Source organism: Hippocampus comes, unplaced genomic scaffold, assembly GCF_001891065.2.
Source record: "Hippocampus comes isolate QL1 unplaced genomic scaffold, H_comes_QL1_v1.1 scaffold146, whole genome shotgun sequence".
Lineage (NCBI taxonomy): Eukaryota > Metazoa > Chordata > Actinopteri > Syngnathiformes > Syngnathidae > Hippocampus > Hippocampus comes.
In genome coordinates, this window is record NW_017806156.1 from 538276 (window position 1) to 561515 (window position 23240).

Sequence of the window (23240 nt, forward strand, 5' to 3'; positions counted from 1 at the left end):
ACCACTTAAGACTGATCAACTCTTTTAATTTTGTGCAATATCTGACCAGCCCGACACATGAGCAAGGACATATTTTAGATCTCGTCCTTGCTTATGATCTACCGGTGTCAAACTTAGAAGTCTTTGAAAATGGGATTTCTGATCACATGGCAGTTTTATGTGACGTAGTCTTCTCGCGTGCTGCTGTAAAATCTGCCGCTCCTGGTTGCAACCGCCAAATTTTTAACCCTCTCACTGCATACCCTCATCTAACACAGAGGAACTCACCTCTTGGTTCAACTCATCCAGCCGTGCCATCCTGGATTCGGCGGCTCCTTCCAAAACTGTGCTCCCAAAACCTAAACCCGAGCCTTGGTTTAACAACAAAACTCGCGCAGCTAGGCAGGGGTGTTATAAAGCCGAACGTAAGTGGAAAAAAGACAAATTGCAGGTCTCTTATCAAATCTGGAAAGACTGCTGGCATAACTACCAGGTCACAGTTAAAGAGGCCAAAAGAGAATATTTGTCAGACCTTATTCAGGCTCAACGTCACAACCCACGCATACTATATAAAACCATCGATTCTGTACTCAAACCCCCTCGGCCTACTGGCTCAGAATCTTCACTCGAGATGTACAACAGATTCCTTGAGTTTTTCATTGATAAGGTTTCAAATACTACATTTGACCCCTCTGTCCATTCTCCGTGTTCAGCTGTGTTGAATTCTTTCAAAGCTGTGTCCTTGACTCTTTTAGAGGATGTGGTTTGCCAGACTAAGCCATCTGGCTCCCCGTGTGACTCTCTCCCCCCGCACTTCTTTAATGAGGTTCTCCCGAGTATTGGTATATCAGTCTTGGCCGTTATCAACAGCAGCCTCTCTTCTGGTATAGTTCCCCAACAGTTTAAACATGCGGTGGTCCAACCCTTGATCAAGAAACCTGATCTTGATCACGATGTGCTGTCAAATTTTAGCCCCATTTCCAAACTGCCTTTCATTTCAAAAAATCTGGAAAAAGTGGTGCACATGCAGTTGAAATCTTTCTTGGATGAACAAAATATCTTAGAGGTCTTCCAGTCAGGTTTCAAGATGATGCATAGGACAGAGTCAGCCCTGTTACGCGTTTCCAATGACATTCATTCCAAACCCACAGATTGGGGCGGCTGAATCACATTCCCCTAAAACCGATGCCAACTCCTGGTGGAACTTTGATACTAACATGGTGTATATGACCGGTTTGAATGGTTGCTGTTATGCCTACACCAACCTGCCTCAACTGGCGGACCACGATCCACTACCGGACCGCCGACCTCCTCTGTCAGGACGTCCTCTGTCCGGACCCTCGGCAAATTGTATAAAATAATAATTTATAAAATTATTTTTACGTTATACATTTTATATTTGTGGACTATAATCTGCGCATTACCGCGATCACTTGTTAAAATTATCCGTTGTATTCTTGGCGTGCACTAACAGATGTATTGCAGAGGACCGCAGCAGCGCGACTGTGTGTTGTATAATGTTTGACTAACTGGAGACCCTGGCTGAGCAGGGCATGTCGGCGATAACGATGCGCTGATTGGCTCCTCTGAACTTTTAAGGTGTGCATATACATAAGCGTCAAAACGCATCTATCCCAATACACACGCATTCAAAATGGATGATTGTGTCAGGAAACAGACGCATGCACGACGCCACAGTGTGCTCACAGCTTCAGTCCAGGAGAGCCGCACACAATTAGACAAGACGAATCGCGGGAGGTTTCGATTGTGTGCAGTTTTGCTCCCGCTACCCGGGGATCTTTGCAGCTGCAGAACACCGCAACATGGCAAATGAACATCACAATGGCGTCCTCAAATAATATTTGCATGCCTCAGAAATTGCATTCACCTTTAGTGGAAGAACAGCACTGCACATTCCTGTGCTCCCTTGTGTCAGTGTTTAAAATGGTTCTTAACTCCTCTTCTGATATATTTTTCAGTGATTTCAGAGGGGATGTGAAAAGGGGAATTGTACAAATGAAATGGATATTTTTGTTTTCATGTTTAGTATTTATTTTGGTCAAATGAGTATTTTGTTTTTGTTAAATTAAGGGAAAAAAAGACAACTACTATTTAACAAAGTTAAAGTAAAAATGTCTTATTTCCTTAGAACGGCTATTTTTATTATTAAGCAGGCACAACTTAACAAAATAATAGAGTTCCTGTGCCTCAACACAATACCTCTCATTATTTGCTGTGTACTGGCAAAGTGAATAATTGTTATTTTCATGGACCCCATTATTGGTTGGTTGTGAGGAGTGTTGATTTGTATAAGCTTGGCTTGACCATACTAAATGGGCATATAGCCCTGCTCCCCATGACCGCCGTGCATGGGACCGGACCTTGGTCTTATTAAAATAAAAAAAGTGGACCTACAGCATTTCTAGTTGAGGACCACCGGCCTACACTCTCTTTCCTCACTCACCGCCCAATGCATTGCCTATTCACCTTCGCCCATTGGACAACTCCTCTGTCCTGTGTGCATTTCACGCCCTTACAAAGACCCACGTTGATAAAACGGACGGAAATAACTGGCTTGTGGTCGACTCCCTTCCCAAACCCTGCACTCACCTCACTAATTCCACTGTTCGCGCACTCAACGCCTCGTCATTCAAGACCAACATTGGCACCGTATTTGACGCTGTGGCCAGCGTCCACTCACTGTCCTCACCTGTCCAACATCCTGTTTGTTTTTTCAGTCCAAATGCACCATCCCAACGACCGTGCTCCTCTGCGATTATATCATCGTAGCCAGTTTTTCTAGTTCCAAAGCGAATGGTATTTTCCAAACCTTCCCGACCCTTCCGCCAACATGTCTGTTACCCTCGAGCACCTTAAGGATCTGCTAACCGATCTGAAGGCCGACGACACCCCCACCCCTGGAAGTTGGAACTTTTGGTCCTGGATCACTGACGAAGGTTGGCTCACCTGGCTGCACCGCTTGCTTCCGACCATCGGTCTCTTTCTCCTCCTACTTCTTGTTTTCTCCTGTTGTATTGTTCTGTGTGTTCATCACGATTGTGCGTACTATTTCTACCATGAACTATACCCTGCTTTCACAGATTGCCCTGTCGGTAACAAGTCCCGATCCCCGTACTGATGACCCACATCCATTTCCTGACCCCGAGGATATAGTCTTTTATGTAAATATGACAATGTGATCACTCTGCCTTCTTCTGTCTCCCGTAAAAACAGAATTGCACTCTCCCTTGAGTATAAAATGTTGTTCCCACCTCTTAATGATGACTGCTTTCAAACCACATGGCCTCTTCAGTCTGATATTAATTTTGGGAACCTCTCTCTTTGCGCTATTGGATTGTGCTTCTGTTTTTTTTTTCTCCTGGTTGATCCATAGGATCAAAAGAGGGGAATTGTAATGGGAATTTGACATATAACATCGCTAAATGGAAGTAACTGTTCGTACGATTGAATGCTGACCAGTTATTTTGCAGATAAGCAAAGTTGCCTGCTCATCCACTCGACTGCATTTGTGTTGCTGCTCAAAATGCTGATTGTGCTGACCTTCGCCCCTCCCAAATAGAAGAAAATAAGATAAACCGACGCGCAAGAGTAGGGGGGGGGGGCTTCCTTGATAGATCTGTGAATGGTGTCTCTCCATGCTTATTTTCTTTCTTAAATAAGTCATCATTTTTTATAAATACTTTCATTGTCTGGGTTTCCCTGGACAAGACAGAAACCAGCTGTAACAAACTTCTCAAATGGTGACACACAGCTTTAAATCTCTGAAAGGAAATTAATACATACTTCTCAATTGGTGACACACAGCTTTCAGAAGTCCAATTCAGTCCACAACTGAGTAAATTAAAAGCAAACTTTTATTACAGAAGTCCAATTCAATCCACAACTGAGTAAATTAAAAGCAAACTTTTATTAATCAGAGATGAAAGTGGACTTTTCAGAAAATTCCGGAAAAAATAAAAAATATATACTGTGTGTGTGTGTGTGTGTGTGTGTGTGTGTGTATATATATCTATATCTATATGTTTGTGTGCACACGTGCACCGTTTGTGGCTTCCATTCTCGCCGAAATTTCGAATTCTCCGAGATATGGCGAGGCCATGAGAATGTGAGGCGAGGGTGTTACTGTTGTGGCGACGCCACTCAAGCTAAGCGAGCCTCAGCAGTCGATAGTCCGCTGCTCTCTGCTGTGCGTGCTTCAGCGCGAACATGTACGCAAGTGCGTCTTTTGATTTCAACCAATCAGCGCCGACGCAACTGACGTCAAACACGACAACAGCTAAGCTAAGTTTGCCGAGACGACACTCGAAGTCGGACGGACACGTTTTTTCTGCCAATCTGTGTGTTTCCCTTTTTGTCCAAATATATTTTTTACGACAACTGTCTTGTCCACGGTGTTAGTGTCGTAACATGGCTACGCTCGTGAAAGCAAAACAACGAACTCAAACGTGTCTTCGTTCAATGTTGTCAACTAATATCCGGATTAATTTTAGGCAATTTTCCTCAATTCTCCGGAGAAATTTTCATAAAAAATTGAAAAACCCGTAATTCCGGGAAAATCCGGAAGACTTTCATCTCTGTTAATCAACGGCTGCCTAAAAAATTCCACAACTGGCATCTGCTCAAGATGGTAACTGTACCAAGACACCTGATAAAACTATGGTCAAGAAAGGGTATTCATCGGACACCCAGAAATGTATCTTATCCATCTATCTATGTATCTATCTATCTATCTATCTGTCTGTCTGTCTGTCTGTCTGTCTATCTATCTATCTATCTATCTATCTATCTATCTATCTATCTATCTATCTATCTATCTATCTATCTATCTGTCTGTCTGTCTGTCTGTCTGTCTGTCTGTCTGTCTGTTCATTTAAGGAAATGGAAACCCTTCAGTCAGTGGCTTTGCTTCGGGAAATTGTCCAATTTCACTGGGTTGGTCTGAAAATGATTGATTTAGTACAAAAAGCAAACAAAAAAAAACACATTGCTTTCCTCTTCTGTGTATGCCAATGGAGTACAGTGACAGGTAGAACAATTAAATGTTCTTCCACTAGACCGCAATTAATAGGTGATATGATGTCCACTTTGTGTGACATTTTATTTGGTTGTGTGCTGTAATTTTTTTCTTCTCATGCAAAATATGTGCCTGGCCTCAACAAATGTTGGGAAACACTGTCATAAACTACAATGACACTGTCAGCATTGCCACTACGAGGTACTCTATCCCCTATTTAACAAACCAGAACAATAGCTCGATTGACATGATGCAATTCATAATCCAGGAAACAAATAAGCCAATTATTTACAAGCACATTTCTCCATCTGTACTTAGAATGCAACAACTTGCAAGCAGAGTGCAATGATTACATGGATTATGTATTCTAAGCAAATATTTGTGCTGCTTGTGGAGGCTCTCAGTCGTACAGGAAAGTTCCATCGTAGAAAGGGTTCTGTCAGTCGTCATCTGTACCTGTGGGTAAAAATTGTTTGGGCTAGGGCTGAATAGCTACTTTCAGTTATTGTTTCCTATTTACAATAACTTGTTGACCACCAAGGGACATAGACAGGCTAATCAGGCTAACTGAAAGTAGCTATTCAGCCCTAGCCCAAACAATAGGCCTCATCAAGACCCAACGATAGGGAATTTAGAAATCAATGGTCACCATAGGGGCGTGACTAACCATCCCCACCCAGTCCTCAAATAGGCCACGCTCAGCTTTTTAGCGCAGAGCAATTTCCCGGAGTCTTCACGGAGACTTCAGAGTTGTCTACCGCTGACGAAGCTTCTGTGAGAGAAGCGAAACGTCCTTTTTGTTTTTTGTTTTTTACCCACAGGTACAGATGACGACTGACGGAACCCTTTCTATAAAATATTTGTGCTAGTAAAAGTAGACGTGAGTACTTCTGTCCAAAAATTGTAATTGTAATAAAAATACAAGCAGTTGATGCTCATGAAAATACAGTAACAGATCTATGTTTAAAACACTGGGAATGTAAGAAAGATGGAAGTGAATGGCAAATGATAAATTACTGATTTCAAAAGATGAAGTCGAAAACTTTCTTCCCCCTACGCTGCCGAACCTGTGACTGATACGTCGCTTTACAGCTGCAGGCACGATGTCACACAAAGTCTTTGGTGGATTTCCATTCATTCCATCACAACTGAAGAGACTTGAGTGCACCTACTGTGTGCAGCTCATGTCACAGATTGTAACGCTCCCCTCACCTTCCTCCCTTCCCTCCCCCACCCTATTCATCACTCAACTCAACTGTATTTATAGAGCACTTTAAGACAACCACCACTGTATACAAAGTGCTGTACATGGAGCAAATATTTTATATACAACAATAAACAATAAAACAATAAATTAATGATGAAGACAGTAGAAAGTACAAAAACAGCAAAACTAAGATCGAGCCTGAGTCATGATGAGTTAAAAGCCAAAGAATAAAAATTAGTTTTGAGACCAGTTTCAAAGATGGGCAGCGAGGGCACTTGCTGAATGTTCAGTGGGAGGTCATTCCAAATAGAGGGACCGGCAACGGAAAAGGCTCGGTGCCCTCTGAGCCTCTGCTTACTTCTTGGTCCCTCTAATAATGTAATTACATGTAAGTCTTGAGAATTGTTGTACTGTGTTTTAAAATGTGTGCTACATGTGCCTTTTCTCTGGCTCAAACCATTCTCCCATTTAAGTACAATGGTTTGAGTCTGTCGCTTTTTTTCCCCTTCTCTTCCCAACTGTTGTCCTTTCACATCTAAGATATCGGGGCGCTATACAGCAACCCGCCAGGCTTCTCGTTCTGTCTCCCTCATGTTGGATATTGCTGACTTGTTTATGTTCCTCTGAACAGGTTATAACTAGAAAGTAAATTGTTTGTTTGTGTGTTTCTGGCATACCTGGGCAATAAATGTGATTCTGAAAACTGTAAGTGTAAAGGATATTTAGTCAGATAAGATAACCTTTATTTGTCCCACACTGGTCTTTGACGCAGTCTACAGCAGCAAAATTGGGGGGAAGAAAAAAAGTGTTTCATTGCACAGAATAAATGTTACACAGTTCAATAAAAGTGCAATATAAAATACAGCATTAGCAATACAGTATATAGTCTGCATACTCATTGCATTACCAATAAATACGCAAATTTAATAGGTAAACGTTAATTACAAAGTAATGAGTTTAAATGTTGAGGTGGTATAGTCGGTTAAAAACTAAGTTTTGCATGTGAGTAAGTCAAAAAATTCAATAGTAATGAAAACATTGTCTCAGGATATTTCCAAATGGCCCCAAAGATATGAACAGTACATACACTTGTGCTCTTATATAAAAAAAAAATAAAAAAAAAACAATAAAACAAAAACGACAACAAATTAAGGGCATTTCAAAGTGATCCCAAATTTTATTTGCCATTTTCTTGGATACTTTACTGCAGTTCAAGGTTCCACCACCAACGGCGCTATTTTGGTTAAAATGAGCATAAGATAATTTTTGTGCCGGGGCAAGTCTCGTGTACCGTGTTTGGGGCCATGTTGCACCTCTCGGGCATTCTGACGTATGGAGTTGCCCTGCCCCTGACTCATTGGTCACAGAAAGTAGTCAGCACTCAGCATAAAAACAGGCAATGGTCTAATTCAGTAGATGCGTTACTCCTCATTGGGCACTCCTGCTTCGACGCCCCCGCCCCCTCCACCCCCACCTCAGTGCATTTGCAAATTTGGTTCCAAAAAGAAAACAGCCCCTAAGAGTCGTTCATCTTAGGGGTTATTTTTCTAACAGAAAAATAAAGTAGACCGTTTGTTGGTTCGTGAAAAGGAAATCACTACCTACCTTCGTTGAGACCTGATGCGGAGTTATGGGATGCACTTTTGCAGCGTGTTAACTATCGTAGCTCACGTGTAAAATTTTCATAATGCTTCTCTCGGCACTCCTCCAGATTCCCATTCTTTGCCAGCTCCCTCGGTGAATTGTATATGAAACAAACTTTGAATGAGAATAATAATAACAGTAAAAGAGAGAGCGCAATTGCAGACTTTCAAAACTTAGCTTGGAGCAGACGTGTGCACATTTTTCAACATGACGTCTCTGATCCACTTGTGAAAGGACACTTTGATCCTCTCCTCTTTCATCTATAACTGCTTCAACCAACAAAGTGTATGCAGGAAAAGTGATTAAGATTGCACGACTGTCTGTGTCTTATGTGTTGTGTTGTGTTATTTTGTTATTTTGACTTCAAGATGGCGCCAGGAGTTGCTGCCTTTCCAGCAACTCCTATATTTTGTTCTTCTACTTCTTACTTTCATACTTTGCTGCTGTAAATTGTGAATTTCTCCATTGCGAGACTAATAAAGGCTTTCTTATCTTATCTTATCTTTATTTTATAAATACTTTTTGTGAAAGTGTGACTGATAGGATTCTAAAGGTGCAGTGTGCACTAACACAAAAATCTATCATATTAATATACACACAGATGCATATAATGTTTTGGGGTGTTTTATTTTTTTACATTTTTTTATTTTTTCCCCTCTACACCCATCACGATCGATTTGGGACCAGTCCGTGAGCTACCGGTCAATCATGATTGATGTATTGTGCACCCCTGGTATAGCTAGATACTAATACCATCTCTCTCACCCCTCGAAAGACTGGTGGCCGGTTGAAACCACATATTTTTTTAAACCAGTATCAAATGTTTGCAAAGGTAGCGCATGCTCATTTTTCAACAGGGTTCGTTCAAGGTCGCAAACGATTCCAAAGACATTTGCCAGACATTCACAAGCAGTTTTAGCTGTCACAAACAGTTTTTCTTATTGCAAATACATTTTGTACATGAACACAGTTCTTAGCCACTCAATGTGATATAGGCTTTAGGCATACCCTTGAGAAATTGGGGTACCTGGGCGCCCAAAATTGGTTTCAGTCTTGAGCTCTGCTTTCGAGAAGAGACAGGCCCTTAATGGGCAGGGGCAGATCCCAGGAAACTGGTCCACTACAGCCAAAGTGATCAGAGAGACAGGCAAGGGAGAGTACTTGGTATATCTATTGGTAGAAAAGGGAGAAGGAGACTTGGGGCCTTAGTTTCATGCGGAGCCCTCTTGTGGAATTGTGGTTGACATGAATAACTTTATGATGACCAGTAATTGATAGATGATCATTTACAAGTCAAAATTGACTAAAAAGACAGGCAGCAAATTGATTGAAATAAGGAGTAAACCATATAAAACTGCAGTGTTGAATATCAACGTAGTGGAAAAATTGGCTACACCCAAAAAAATAAAGAAATAAAATTAAAACTTGGGCAGCCAGTGCAAAAAGTTAGTCTGCAGCCCTGAAAAGATCATTCTTCCTTTCTCATCTGCCACCACATGGATCTCGGCTCTCTGCCTTTGTCGTGTTCATTTTCATTTTACACACCACCTGCTTATGCAACTGGCTACACTCTCCTAAACTTTATCATTAGTAGCCTTTGAATTACATCTTCTGTGTGTGATGTAATCCGCGTGTGGTTCAACTTCCACTGTGGTTCATCACCTCTTCCTGCCTCTTCTGGAAGTAAGTGTTCACTACAGCCAGTTTCATCATTGAGGATCAGTCCACCACCATCAGGACCCTCTCCCCCCTCGCCCCGCATTTCCCTTCACTTCTTCATCACCTGTTTCCTTTTCCAACAAAACCATTAAAATGTACCAATCCAGACTTTCTCTCTGTAATTGTTACGACTGACCCAAGTTACAACTGTCACTGGTCATTCTACTCAAATTATGTAGTTATACATGTAATTCATTCCTCTGCATGCAATTCAATACACTCAATGTAAGTGTTTTGTTATTGTTGGGTGCTTCCATCGATTTCTCTGATGTTGCCACAAGAGGAAAAAGATTGCAAATGATGTTGTTACCAATAAAGTGACCGTTGTTTGAGGCTATATAATGATGTGAAACGTGCTTTGTGAGGCACCTGGGTATATCAGTGGAAGACAAATCAATGCAATGTTGAAGTCATTCAATGATCACAAAACCATCAGACAGCTTTGGCTAATGTTGCCGTTTATGCATAAGCAAAGTAAGCAATAGGATCAAAACGAACTAAAACTTAATTAGATTTATTTTTTTTTTAGCAAGCAAATAGCTTCGGCAGTTGTAGTTAGGTGTTAGTCCTGATCCTTCACTGTGATTTACAAATGAAGTTGTTTGATGTATGCCAGTTCTCATGAGACATCTGTACGATTATACATTGTGTACTGAAACATTTATTTTGTGAATGCAAACACTTTGTTTTTCTTCTTTCTTCTTTCTACCCCAAATTTGGCTGCTGTAGACTGTAAATTTCCCCAGTGTGGGACAAATAAAGGATATCTTATCTTATCTTATGGATAAAACAGCATATGAAGTGTGCGTGCGTAAGATATCAGCCTCAGAATGGCGCACCTGTGACTCATTCGCATCTTGATTTAGAGGTTTAGCCAGAAAAAATGTTTTTAATGTAATAATATGCTTTATTTTTAATGTGATTGGCCAACTTTGCCAGTTTGATACGGAAGCCATTTATGTTTCCATTGAAGAGAATTTAATACAATGGTCTCTTTGCACATGATGATGATGATGATAATAATTTATAATAGACTTTACATTTCAGGGAAAGCTCCCATGTTCCCAAAATACGGCTCTATCTGAAAAGTTGCAATTTTCTACTTGTGGATGTCTACAGGACTTGCCCACCTAACCATCCCAGACGTACATAATTTTTCTGAGTCCTCTTCTAAAGCATCAAATTAGATAAACATTCTCATTTATGTTCTGAAAAAATATTAGGGTATAAGTCAATATTCTTGTGTGTTTACATTAGAAGTCGCTGATGGTGTCATGGTTTTAATAATTTTTTTTCATGAACTGCAGCATTCAGGAAAGCTGGTTCTGGGACACAGCATTACACACTATCATGAGGGAGTGTAACATTGCTGGAAAATTCATGGCACATTTTACATGATATGTACACTGAAACACAATAATGTTCATTGTTTTGGTTGTGTTGCTTTGGAGGGGGTACATCTTTTTTTAAGACTCATACTCAGCCATTTAATGGAGGCTGTGAATACACAGCTGTCACATTGCATAAGATTGAAAAAGAGTAAAAATATTAACTGTAATGGATACGATATCACTGGATGACGTGCAGAGAGCCCATTGCACACAATCTATGTAATGTATGTATTTTAGTAATGGAATCCATCCCTGATTACTTTCGGCAAGAGGTGGGGTCTACTGTCACTTGTCAATCCCAGGGAATCTTCAGCCAAACAACCATTCACACTCACATCTATTTGTCAAATTAGACTGCTCATTAAGATGAAAAGCATGGTTTTGAATTTGTCAGATGGGCACGAAAAAAAAAATCACTCACATGGAGAGAACATGCAAACTCCACACAGTTGGGCCTTAAGGTTCAAACTCAGGACCGCTCAACTGTGAGGCAGAAGTGCTAATAACCATGCTGTTCACACGCACACACAGTCAGCCTTTCTATTAATAAAGGTTTCCAAAGAATTTGATGGCAATGTGTTTAATTCTCTTGATTAATTTACAAACACTAATACGAAGTAGGTGGCACGGTGTATAACTGTTAGCACACCCGCCTCACAGTGCAGAGGATGTGGGTTTGAATCCGGCCCCGGCCTTCGTGAGTGGAGTTTGCATTCTCTGGGTACTCCGGTTTCCTCCCACAATTTAAAAACATGCATCATAGGTTGATTGACCGCTCTAAATTGTCCCAAGGTGTGATTGTGAGCATGAATGGTTGTTTGTCTAAGTGTGCCCTGCGAATGGCTGTCAATCAGCTCAGGGTGTACCCCGATGTGAGCTAGAATAGGCTCCAGCACACCTGCGACCCTCGTGAGGATAAGTGGCTCAAATAATGGATAGATGGATGTGTTGTCACAACACTCATTAACTCTGCTGTTTGTGAGACGAGGCCATTTGTTGTTATCGTCAGCTGAGAAGCTGTGCTGATAAAAAAAGCATCACGACAGAAACGACGATAACACAATGAATCAAATGAGCAAGCATGCGCACACATACACTTCCTGACACACAGGTGGTCATAATGAAAGGGGTATGAAATGATCAATCATCAGAGTGCACTCTCATGCTCCACTTCTCAACATGGAACTGCTCTCTCACTGGCACACACATTCACACACAGCATCCCTCACTGCTGCTTTTGTGTCGAGTTGCTGAAGCATTTGCACATGCACAGCACCATCATTGACATGTCAGCTTATTAACACATTAAAAAGCAATATCCTTGCAATTCTTAGCTGCTGTGCACCACTTACATCAACAAAGGACAATTGGAGAGGTCAAACAATTGTTGTCATATTGAGCTGTGACACCCTGTCCAATTTTTCAAAAATCTTGATAGAAACTTCAAAAAATAATGAATCCCATTTCTCATCAGAGGCATGGAGAGGGCGCCCGTGATGATGATAAATTTGGGGGCTTGTATGTTGGGGATCGTGTGTTAGTGGACATTTGTGATGCAGGGCGCATAACCTTTGATGTCCGCACCACCCACCCCTCCACCCGTGTCCACAAATTATTTTTCGGAGGCATCAAAAACAGTCATTCACCCCACAACACTGCATCTCATATTAAAATAATAAATCACGTGGGATCAATCAATTTAGGTTTGATGTAACACTGTTCTGCAGTGGCAAAATTGCGGTAATATTTTTAAATAAAGTCTTGTAGGTTACAAATTTACCTGGATGACACCTCCTCCATGACCACGAGTTCCAGCTATAAAAGACTCTGGCAGCTGCAGCATCTTTCCTAACCAGTCTAACATCACTGTTTCCAGCTCGGTGCAAGCTGGGCTGGCAGCCTGAACATGCAAAAAAACATATGAAATGTCAACATTGGTGAAAAAAAAAAAAGATAAGCCTCAGAGGAAGCAATGTTTAGATTTTTGTTACCCAAGAAAATCCAATGCATCCAATGGCTCCACTCAGCATATCTGCTAACATAGCAGGGTAGGAGGAGGCTGCAGGGAAGTAAGCATAAAAGTATGGACTGTGCCAGTGGGTAATCTGGAATGAAAAGAAACAAAATCTCTGACTATGGACACTGGAAAATGGATGGACACAAATTCAGTGCTGTAAAGATAGGTCTCACACAGGGCCCCATTCAAGAAAGAAGACCCAGTGGTACAGTGGATTGTACCTTGAAATACACCGACAAATCTTAAACAGACAAATTGAGAGAGAGAGAGAGAGAGAGAGAGAGATAGCACATCCACCTCACAGTGCAGAGGTGCAGGGTTCGATTCCGGCTCTCGCCTTCCTATGTGGAGTTTGCATGTTCTACCTGTGTCTGCGTGGGTTTTAAGAAAACCTTTATTTGTCTCACAATGGAGAAATTTCTCTGGGCACTTCCTCCCACATTCCAAAAACATACATGGCAGGTTAATAGAACACTTTAATTGTCCATAGGTGTGAGTGTGAGCGCTAGTGGTTGTTTGTCTATGTGTGCCGTGCGATTGGCTCGCAACCAGTGCGATGACGGCTGGGATCGACTCCAGAACACCCACGATCCTTGTGGGAATAAGCGGATTAGAAAAGGTGTGTGTGTGTGTGTAGGTGTGTGTGTGTGTGTGTGTGTGTGTATATTTTAGAGGTGTCATTAATTTAAATCAATTTTAACGTGATTAAAATTTTTATCGCGAGATTAATGCGGCAACATGTCACAGTGGATGTTACGTTGCTCTATAAATAAACCGTAAACAAAACAACAAGCGCGCTGCACAGGTAGCGCGAGACACCGAAAACGGATACTTAGAGTTTATGAATGGAAAGTTCACTTTTAAAAAGTTGCCAGATAGTTCCACTGAGAAGACCAAAGTTACCTGGATGTATTGCAGTCGTAAACTGAGCTATCATCATAGCACGTCAAGGCTGAAATGCCACTTAATGGCCAAGCACACAGCTGATGTGAGTACTCCGCCCCCTCATCTAAGACAGGCAGCTATGGATAATTTCAAAGCGAAGAAAATGGATAACACGACGAAGAACAAATTTGCTGAAGCCATAGCTAAATGTATGGCTACTGCATGCAATCCTGTCAACATTGTCCACAGCTAGACTCAAGCTGAAATCATTCGCATTGCATCTAACGACTCCACTACGGGTTGCCAGCGAGAGCCTCCATTACAAGCCATGTACAGAAATTGTACGTAGCGGAGAAGGTTAAGGTACACCAAGCAGGAGAAGACACTGTTTCGGGAGAGAAATAAGAGACTAGGTTGATGAGCCTCTGGTGAATAAAGAGCAGTTAGCCTGTTGAGTACGATGTATGCCACTGACGTGATTGTTACTTGTTTGCAACTATTTTGCGTGGAAGGTTACCGTGTTCCGTGTCTATATAAATAAAGGGTGTGGAGCTTCTCTGTGTTTGTCTGACAGTGACGGTGCGCTGAAGCACGTCGAGAGTTCAGCGGTGCAGTGGTAGCGACCACACTGAAAATAAAACGTCTCCAGTGTTGTGCCTTGAACCAACTGTAGTCATCCAAAATGATGTCTACACAAAACCATCGAGAGACTTCCGTGCAAGAAGGACCAACAGAATCAACATAGCCTGAGTGCTGTGTTCAAAGCAAACTTGAGAAAAAAGAAGCTGCAACCATGGCTTAAAACCACTATAGGCTGAGTACTAGTTTACCTTGTGCACTTTATAATTTTATATTGCTCTGTTTTGATTCCCTAAAAAGAGCTGTTAAAGGCGCTGTTGTGTGACAAAATTTTTTTTCACTGTTGTTGATGGAGAGTAATATTTTGTGAGAGATTATGTGTGAATAACTGCTCCAAGTGAAAAATGTTCATGTAAAATTGAAAATCGAAATTGTTGTTTCAGTAAATATTTGTATTTTGCACATAGAAAACTGATCCATGATTCCATGTTGATGAGAGCATTAAAATGGGAAAAAATAGGACAAAAAATATAAAAGAAAACTTAGAAACGATAAAAAAATGTGAGTAATCACGATTAATTATGAGTTAATTATAATAGTTGCATTTTTAATCATGATGAAATATTTAATTGTTTGACAGCACTAGTAAGAACACAAGACAAATTACACATTACACGTAAAAATTGATTCATTGCTGTAAAATATGTATTTTGTTATTCAGTAGTGTAAAACAGTGGTCCCCAACCTTTTTTTGCCCCACGGACCGGTTTAATGTCAGACAATATTTTCAGGAACCGGGCCTTCAAGGTGTGACGGATAAATACAACAATACGACCTGCATGAAAACTATGGTATTTTCGTAACATAATAATAAAAACGAATCATGACACGAGGAACGTCCTATCTGGCCGCAACACTCTCTGGTCGCTATGGTAATGTTTAAACGTGCCTTCAAAATAAGATACAGCGCAAATACAAAGTCATCTCACTCTCACCATGGCCGCATATCTTGCAGAGTGGGCTGAGTGCGTGCGAATCTCCCGTAGAGATAAATCCGTATTTTAAGTCGGACTTCTGATGCTGTCCATTAAATGTAGCTTTTTTCTTGAAAGTCGTAGCCCCCTCTTCTGTCTGCTGGCTGGGCCTTTTCCACTTCACAAAAACGTTTTTTTTTTTTAGTCATCTTGCTAGCTCCTGAGTTTCATTTTAGCGGTAACCTGTCAGAGGACTGAGAAGTGCACATTGACCTGCCCTTTGTTGAACCTTTATCTTTAAATCCTGAGAAAAATGGGGATAGGGAGCGGCCGGCCGCGCAATGCGGACCGACCGATCCCCCCCAGCGTGACCGCGACATCCCTGCCGCCGTGCCCCTGCACCACGGTCAGCGCCGCCGCCACCGCCTTTTTTCCGCTCCGGACTCATGGGGCCGGGGCGCGGGGTGAGCCTCCGGTGTTACCTTCGACCTCGGCGTTCGAGATCATGCGCGGGCCACTGGCCGCTCTCCGGTAATTATCCTTCCACAGGTTCACCTACGGAAACCTTGTTACGACTTTTACTTACACTCGATAGTCAGTTTGATCGTCTTCTCGGCGCGCCGCCAGCTCCGCTGCCGGCCCTGTTGGTGCCCATCCGAGGACCACACTAAACCATCCAATCGGTCGTAGCGACGGGCGGTGTGTACAAAATAATTGTTTGCAGAGCTGGCAACCAAACCATCCATTCACTGCCCCAGCATGGCGTGGATCTATTTTTGTTACCCAAAATGACCTGAAGTGATCACGTGATCATCATCGGAACTGATCGGAGATGGCGGAAACAGCAGAGCGGGAACCAGGAAGGCATATCGCCCGACAGCGGGGTTTGAGGGGAAGGGCACCAGGCGCATTTTCCGACAAAACTATTTATTTGAAGGATGGGGGAAATGACATACACAAATGAAATGAACACCACGGGTTAATTTTTAAGGATTTTCATTGATTTTAGAAGCTTTCCTTGAAATTTAAGGACAATTAAGAAAACAAATTATGGGTTTTTATGAACTTTAAGGACCCATACGAATCTTGTAAATGTACCTGTATATTTCTTGTTTTTAAGAAACTTTGTATTATGCTTTGCAAAATAATCTATCTTTACTCTATTAGTTAATTATGCGGATTTAAAAAAAAATGTCCAAAGGAAATCTGCCATTTATAATTTCCTTTCAAATTTTGGCCCATGACAGAGGTCATATTTTATCAAAGTAGCTTTTTAAATTAATCTGAAAAATGTCAATGTGCTCGCAAATCCATCAATTTTCCTAGTTTCTTGTGCAATTTAAAAAAAATGGTTCACTAGCGCCCCATAGATGAAACAGAGCAGCCCTGTTTGTATGCTTCACCTAGATCTACAACCAGTGGGGGGATATGTAACAGACCAAGACCTAGGAAAAAGTCTCTTAGAGCCACATGCTCAGACTATCCATTCAACCATCCATTTTCAATACCTCTTATATCCTGAACAGGGTCACGAGAGGGTGCTCGAGCCTATCCCAGCTGTCTTCAGGCGAAAAGTGGACTACACTTTAATTTGCCAACCAGTCGCAGGCCACAATTACACTCACATCCACACCGTCACTGAGTGGAACCTGATACCACGGTGCTCTCTCACAAGTCAGGCGAATGTACCACTACAGCAGGGGTAGGGAACTCCACTTTCCCGAGAGCCATAGCCTGCCTTATTTAGATTCCTCCCTACTCCAACACCTGATTCAATTGTTCATGATCGTTTCAGGCCTCTACAGAGTTTGTTGAGGAGCTGATCATTTGAACCAGGTGTGTTGAAGTTGAGAGGGATCTAAAACAGACAGGTTATGGCTCTCGAGAAATCGGAGTTCCCTAACCCTGCACGACACCATCGGTGACTGATGCGAAGTATGGGGCGGGTGATCAACACTCAGACTCATGCGTTGACCGAACTCAAGCGTAAAGTGGATGTGACATTGGAGTTGCTTCGCAAAATGGAAAAGACCGGGAGCAGTTGTACGGTGCTGGAAAATTACTTCAGCTATATATATTATATATACAGGTATATTCTAAGAATTCGGCAGATTGCCACCACGGAGAGTCACATGCTTGTAGACTCTCAACTCAACTATATTTATAGAGCACTTAAAAACAACCACTGCTACATACAAAATGCTGTACATGGAGCAAATATCATATATACAACAACAAACAAAAAAATAATACATTAATAACAAAGACAGTAGAAAGTACAAAACAGTAAAACTAAGATCAAGTCTGAGTCATGCTGAGTCAAAAGCTAAAGAATACAAATGAGTGTTGAGATGAGGTTTAAATATGGGCAGCGAGGGAGCTTGCCGAACCTTCAGTGGGAAGTCATTCCAAAGAGAGGGACCAGCAACGAAAAAGGCTCAATCCCCTCTGAGCCTCCGCTTCGTTCTTGGTACCTCTAATAATGTCTGGTCCGCAGACCAGAGGTGTGTAGGAGCGGAGGAGCTCAGAGAGGTAATGTGGAGCGAGGCCATTTCAAGACTTGAAAACAAATAATAGGATCTTAAAAAGAACTCTAAAATGTATAGGGAGCCAGTGAAGGGATGCCAGAGTAAGAATGTGCTCCCTCTTACAAGAATCAGTCAAAAGGTGAGCAGCAGCATACTAGACCAATTGGAGACACTGAATGGAGGATTATCTGACTCCAAAGTAAAGTGCATTACAGTCATCCAGCCGGGATGTAAAATAGATGTAAAAAAGCCATGAATTACTGTTTCAAAGTGCTCATGAGAAAGGAGAAGTTTTACATTAGCCAGCTGCCTAAGATGAAAGAAGCTGGATTTAACAGCTGCACCAATTTGCTGGTCCAATTTAATTTAAAATCATTGTCCAGTTTAAGACCCAAGTATGAGACTGTTGACTTAAGGAGCCAGGGGGCACAAGTCTACAGGATGGGATGTACAAGGGCCACTGGGACCAAACACTATCGCTTTTGTATTATTTTTTTTGAAATTCAAGAAATGTAGTGCCATCCAGGTTTTGATTTCCTCCAGGCAAGATAAAAATGACCTTAATGAGAAAGCGTCTTTTTTCCTAGACATTCAAGGCTGTCTGAAATTGATGAGAGCCTGTACCCAAAATAACTGTTAACTGGACTTTTGGATAGAAAAAACATATGGGCTTGAGTCCTACATCTCCCTATTTTCGTCTCACTCTCTTACTGAGAACTGTTGTACTAACATATGGTACATGAGCTGAACTTTTTTTCTCTGACTCACAGATCCTCCCATTCAAAGAATGGTTGGAGTCCATCATTTTTTTCTCCCTCATCTTCCCGACTATTCTCCTTCCATCCATCCATTTTCCAATCAGCTTTATCCTCACAAGGGTGGCGGGGGGTGCTGGAGCCCATCGCAGCTGTCTTTGGGCAGTAGGCAGGGCACACCCTGAACCGGTTGCCAGCCAATCGCAGGGTACACAGAGACAAACAAACATTTGCACTCACACTCAATTTAGAGTGTTCAATCAGTCTGCCATGCATGTTTTGGAAAGTGGGAGGAAACCTGAGTGCCCGGAGAAAACGCACGTAGGCGCGGGGAGAATATGCAAACTTCACACAGGGAGGCCGGAACCGGAATCGAATCCTGAAACTCTGCACTGTGAGGCCGATGCACTAACCCAGGGGTCGGGAACCTTTTTGACTAAGAGAGCCATAAAAGCAAAATATTTGGAAATGTATTTCAGTGAGAGCCATATATGTGTATGTATACATGTACATATATATATCTATATATATATATATATATCTATATCTATATCTTATGCATCCCTGAGTATCTTTACAGAACTATTTGTTGTGACGTCACGCGACTGGCGGACGAAGACAGGGTGAAGAAGAAGGAGTCAGACAGAAAGAGAGAGAGATGAGGCCAGCTCAAGATAGAAGCGATACATTTTTTTGACCATACAATTTGACATACAATTCTGACATATAACACAGACAAACGAATTAGACAAACTGAAGAGAACCTTTTTTCCGGAATAGCACCGACAAAAGTCATCTTGCCGGGTCCATACGCAAAGTTACCGCTGGCTAGCTTGCACACTGCTCAGGAGCTTGCTCGCTTCCTTTCGGCTATCTCTCGCACAGTGTTTTGATGCGAACGGAGCATGGGGCGTGTGAAAGTGCCGCTCTGCATTCGACCGTTTCATCGATGGTATTTTGACATTGCAAATCAGACACACCGCAGAACCCGTTCTCTCCACATAGGCGAATCCTTCGGTCCATTCGTCCTGACGTCTACCAAACTCGTCATCTTTTTTATTTTTCGCCATCTTATTCGCTAAGGATTAGCTTTGAGCTAATGGCCGAGCGGGTTGATTCAAAAGGGGGCGTATACCTGTTTCCAACCAACGGCAACGCTGGCCAGTATCATCCAATCAAAATGGCTCCTGGAGCCAACTGCAGCCCAAACAGGAAATAAGCAGTGAAAAATCCATCGATGGATGCATTAATAAACAAACGAGAATATTTTTTTTATCTGCGAGCCAGATGCAACCATCAAAAGAGCCATATATGGCTCGCGAGCCATAGGTTCCCGACCCCTGCACTAACCACTCGCCCACCGGGCTGCCCTGTTCTCCTTCCATATCTAGGCTATCAGGGCGCTTATCAGCGATCCGCCAGACTTCTCGTTCTGTCTCACCCATGTTAGTCATACATGGCCAGTACATCTGATTCTGACTCTGATTTACACTTTGAATGAATTTACTTAAAAAATTCTTCGGGCAGCAGGCGGGGGACACCCTGAACCGGTTGCCAGCCAATCGCAGGGTACACAGAGACGAACAACCATCCACGCTCACACTCACTCCTAAGGACAATTTCCAGTGCTCGATCAGCCTGACATGCATGTTTTTGGAATGTGGGAGGAAACCGGAGTACCCGGAGAAAACCCACGCAGGCCCGGGGATAACATGCAAACTCTATACAGGGAGGCCGGAGCTGCAATTGAACCCTGTACCTCTGCACTGTGAGGTCGACGCGCTAACCACTGCACCACCGGGCCACCCTTCATTGTGATGCGACATCAATTTTTTTTTAACCTTTTAAGAGGGCACATTTTAAGAAAGACATTATCATTAACATTATCACCATTAAAATATGCATACAAAAAATCAACAAAACAGATTCACAGTCATCAAAACAGATTCATTTTTTTTCATGTTTGAAATTCTAAACATTTAGCTCATTCAATTCACAATCTAAAAATTCTGATTGAGCAAATATTTTCCCAAACAAATAGATCATGAAAGATTTACCATTAATTAAGAAAAGAAAACCTTTATTCGTCTCACAGTGGAGAAATTCCCAATTTACAGCACCAAAATTATGAAAGGGAGAAAGTAGAAGACAAAAAGTATATAAATAAATACAAATATAAAATATAGATATACACATATTAAAAATGGGTTAGTGGGGGTTAGTCCAGGTTTCAGGTTTTAATTACCAATGGCACATTCAACTTAACAGATTGAAATTGTACAGAATAGAAATTGAAACCATTCAGGTCATTTAATTCACCTTGTCAGCGGTTTTCAACATCCCAAAAAATTTCACTGACCAAAAATTCTATCAACATTTTCACCTTTAATATACCCTCCACCAAAACTATTTTTTGGTCTCTTCTCCATTCTACATTTTTTTGACCAATTTAAACCGCTTCAACTTGAAACTTCATGAGACTCTTGTGTGTGCGGCCTCTGATGGAGCCCCCATATTGGCCAAATATTAGGCACACCCTGGATTCTTGGGTGTGGACGTGCCCAATGGGGCAGACATAATGGTTGAAACATTAGGCACACCTTGGATTCTTGTGTGTGGGAGTCCCCAATGGAGAGGCCATATTGTTCAAAACATTAGGTACACCCTGCATTTTTGATCCGAGGTGTTCCCAATGGCATGGCTATATTGGCAAAAATATCAAGTACATCCTGGATTCTTGTCTGTAGCCGTCTCCAATGGGGCGGTCATATTGGCCAAAGCATTAGGTCAACACGGATTCTTGTGCCGAGACGTCCCCAATGGAGCAACTACACTGGCTAAATATTGAGTACGCCGCAGTGTAATGGTGGATTATCTGAACTCGATTTCATGGGTTCAGTAAATGAGAAGCAATATCAAATAAGGGGGAAGTTTAGAAATCAAATGTATTCACTTCTTCGTGTTTTTTTTTTCTGTTTCATGTTTGATGAGGCACACACGAGGGCGAGAGTGAGAATATAATTGTTTCATGACTAGATTAGAAAGTGGTAAGGAGAAACTGTAGAGAAAGAGGATGATAATATCATGGCAGGTGCGGACAGGGGGTATCGCACTAACCAGGAAGGAACAAATGGAGTAGTGTCACAGATCATTCACTTCCATCAGGGAAACTTCCTTAGAACATGAACAAGATCCCATGAGTCCATATGAATACTTCAAACAGTATATTCTGTGCAGCAATTTGATGACTGACAACACAAATATTTATGTATCACAAAGCTCCGGTCAAATTTACAATTGGTCAACAATTGACAGTGGAGCTAGCACAACTGCATCCTGGCTACTCAATAAACAGACACATCGAATAAAAGACAAGCTGACTGCTGCTCACACTCAGGTTCCACTTAAAGGCTTAAAAACGGGTTAACCTAATATTAAAATATGGTTATGTGTTGGAAATTCCATAATTTATTGAAGATAAAATTTAAGTCTCCAGCAATTATGTGCATATTCAGACTGGATCATATCATTCTCCCTCTTCTTACATGATCTGGGTGTTCCTGGTGATGACCACTGCTGTTCCCTACCCTTGTTGTGATCACCTGTGCGGTTTTACTCCAGAAAGTTCATTTACAACATGATATTCATGTGAAAAAATATAAACTCAAATTTTGGTGAATTTATCATCTGTGTTAAGGCCATATTATCTCCATAACTTGACCAAAATGTTCATATCCTCTAAAGACTTCTCACATTTGACGATAGTACAGGTCAGGAGACATCTCTAAACTTATTTTTCATCATACTGGTAGCGCCACCTAAAATGAAAGATATGTTGTGGTCTTTGATTTTTCACTCTCCCAGCATATGAACAAGTGTGAACTCATATTTTCACAGAGGCATGTTTAGGCCTTCGTGGTGGTGATGATGATGATGATGATGATCATGTGGTGGGATGCGTCCAAGTGGCGCGAGGGGGGACGCCGGGGCTCTAGAGCCCCTGCTGCGGCTGAGTGCCCACCAGCCGACGGGGAAGGAGGAGGGACCTCACCGGAAGGAGAGACACCCAACGCTCGTCCCGCCGGAACGGAGGGAAGTGGGAGTAGCCACCCCACAACCCTCCTTAAACAAAAGTCAGGCGCGGGTACTTTCAGGACCGGCACGTGGTGCGACGAGGTGGGACCGAGAAGGTTCCCCAGGGGGTGGGGTGGGGATGGTGAGAAGGAAGCGCAAGCAAGTCGGGATGGACAAAAGACATGTGGGTGGATGGGTGAAAGACAGCCTGGTGGGGATTCACCCACATCCAGGCCCCAGCAGTAGGAGGGGAGTAAGGAGCAGAAACGACAAAAGAAGAGAGAGAAATGAAAGAAGGGGAGACAGGAGGAAAGGAAGGGCGGGAAGGGAAGGGGGAAACAGAACTAAAGCTCGGGGTAAGGATGGAGAACGAGTGATAGTCACATGGAATGTGAGGAGATCGAGTGTGAGAGAAACGTATAGAAAGAGCTTGAGGAGAGTGGCAGAAAGAGT

General features: G+C 42.2%; 1 protein-coding gene across 1 annotated transcript in view; it reads right to left on the bottom strand.

The window, feature by feature from the left end:
- The window catches only part of ddc (dopa decarboxylase), a 118327-nt gene that overhangs the window by 79563 nt on the left and 15524 nt on the right, over positions 1-23240 (bottom strand). The window contains exons 3-4 of the mRNA XM_019895080.1: positions 12967-13080; positions 12756-12875 (exon numbers count right to left, since the gene is read on the bottom strand). Of these exons, the coding sequence (XP_019750639.1) occupies positions 12756-12875; positions 12967-13080 (234 nt within the window). The remainder of the gene's footprint in view (positions 1-12755; positions 12876-12966; positions 13081-23240) is intronic.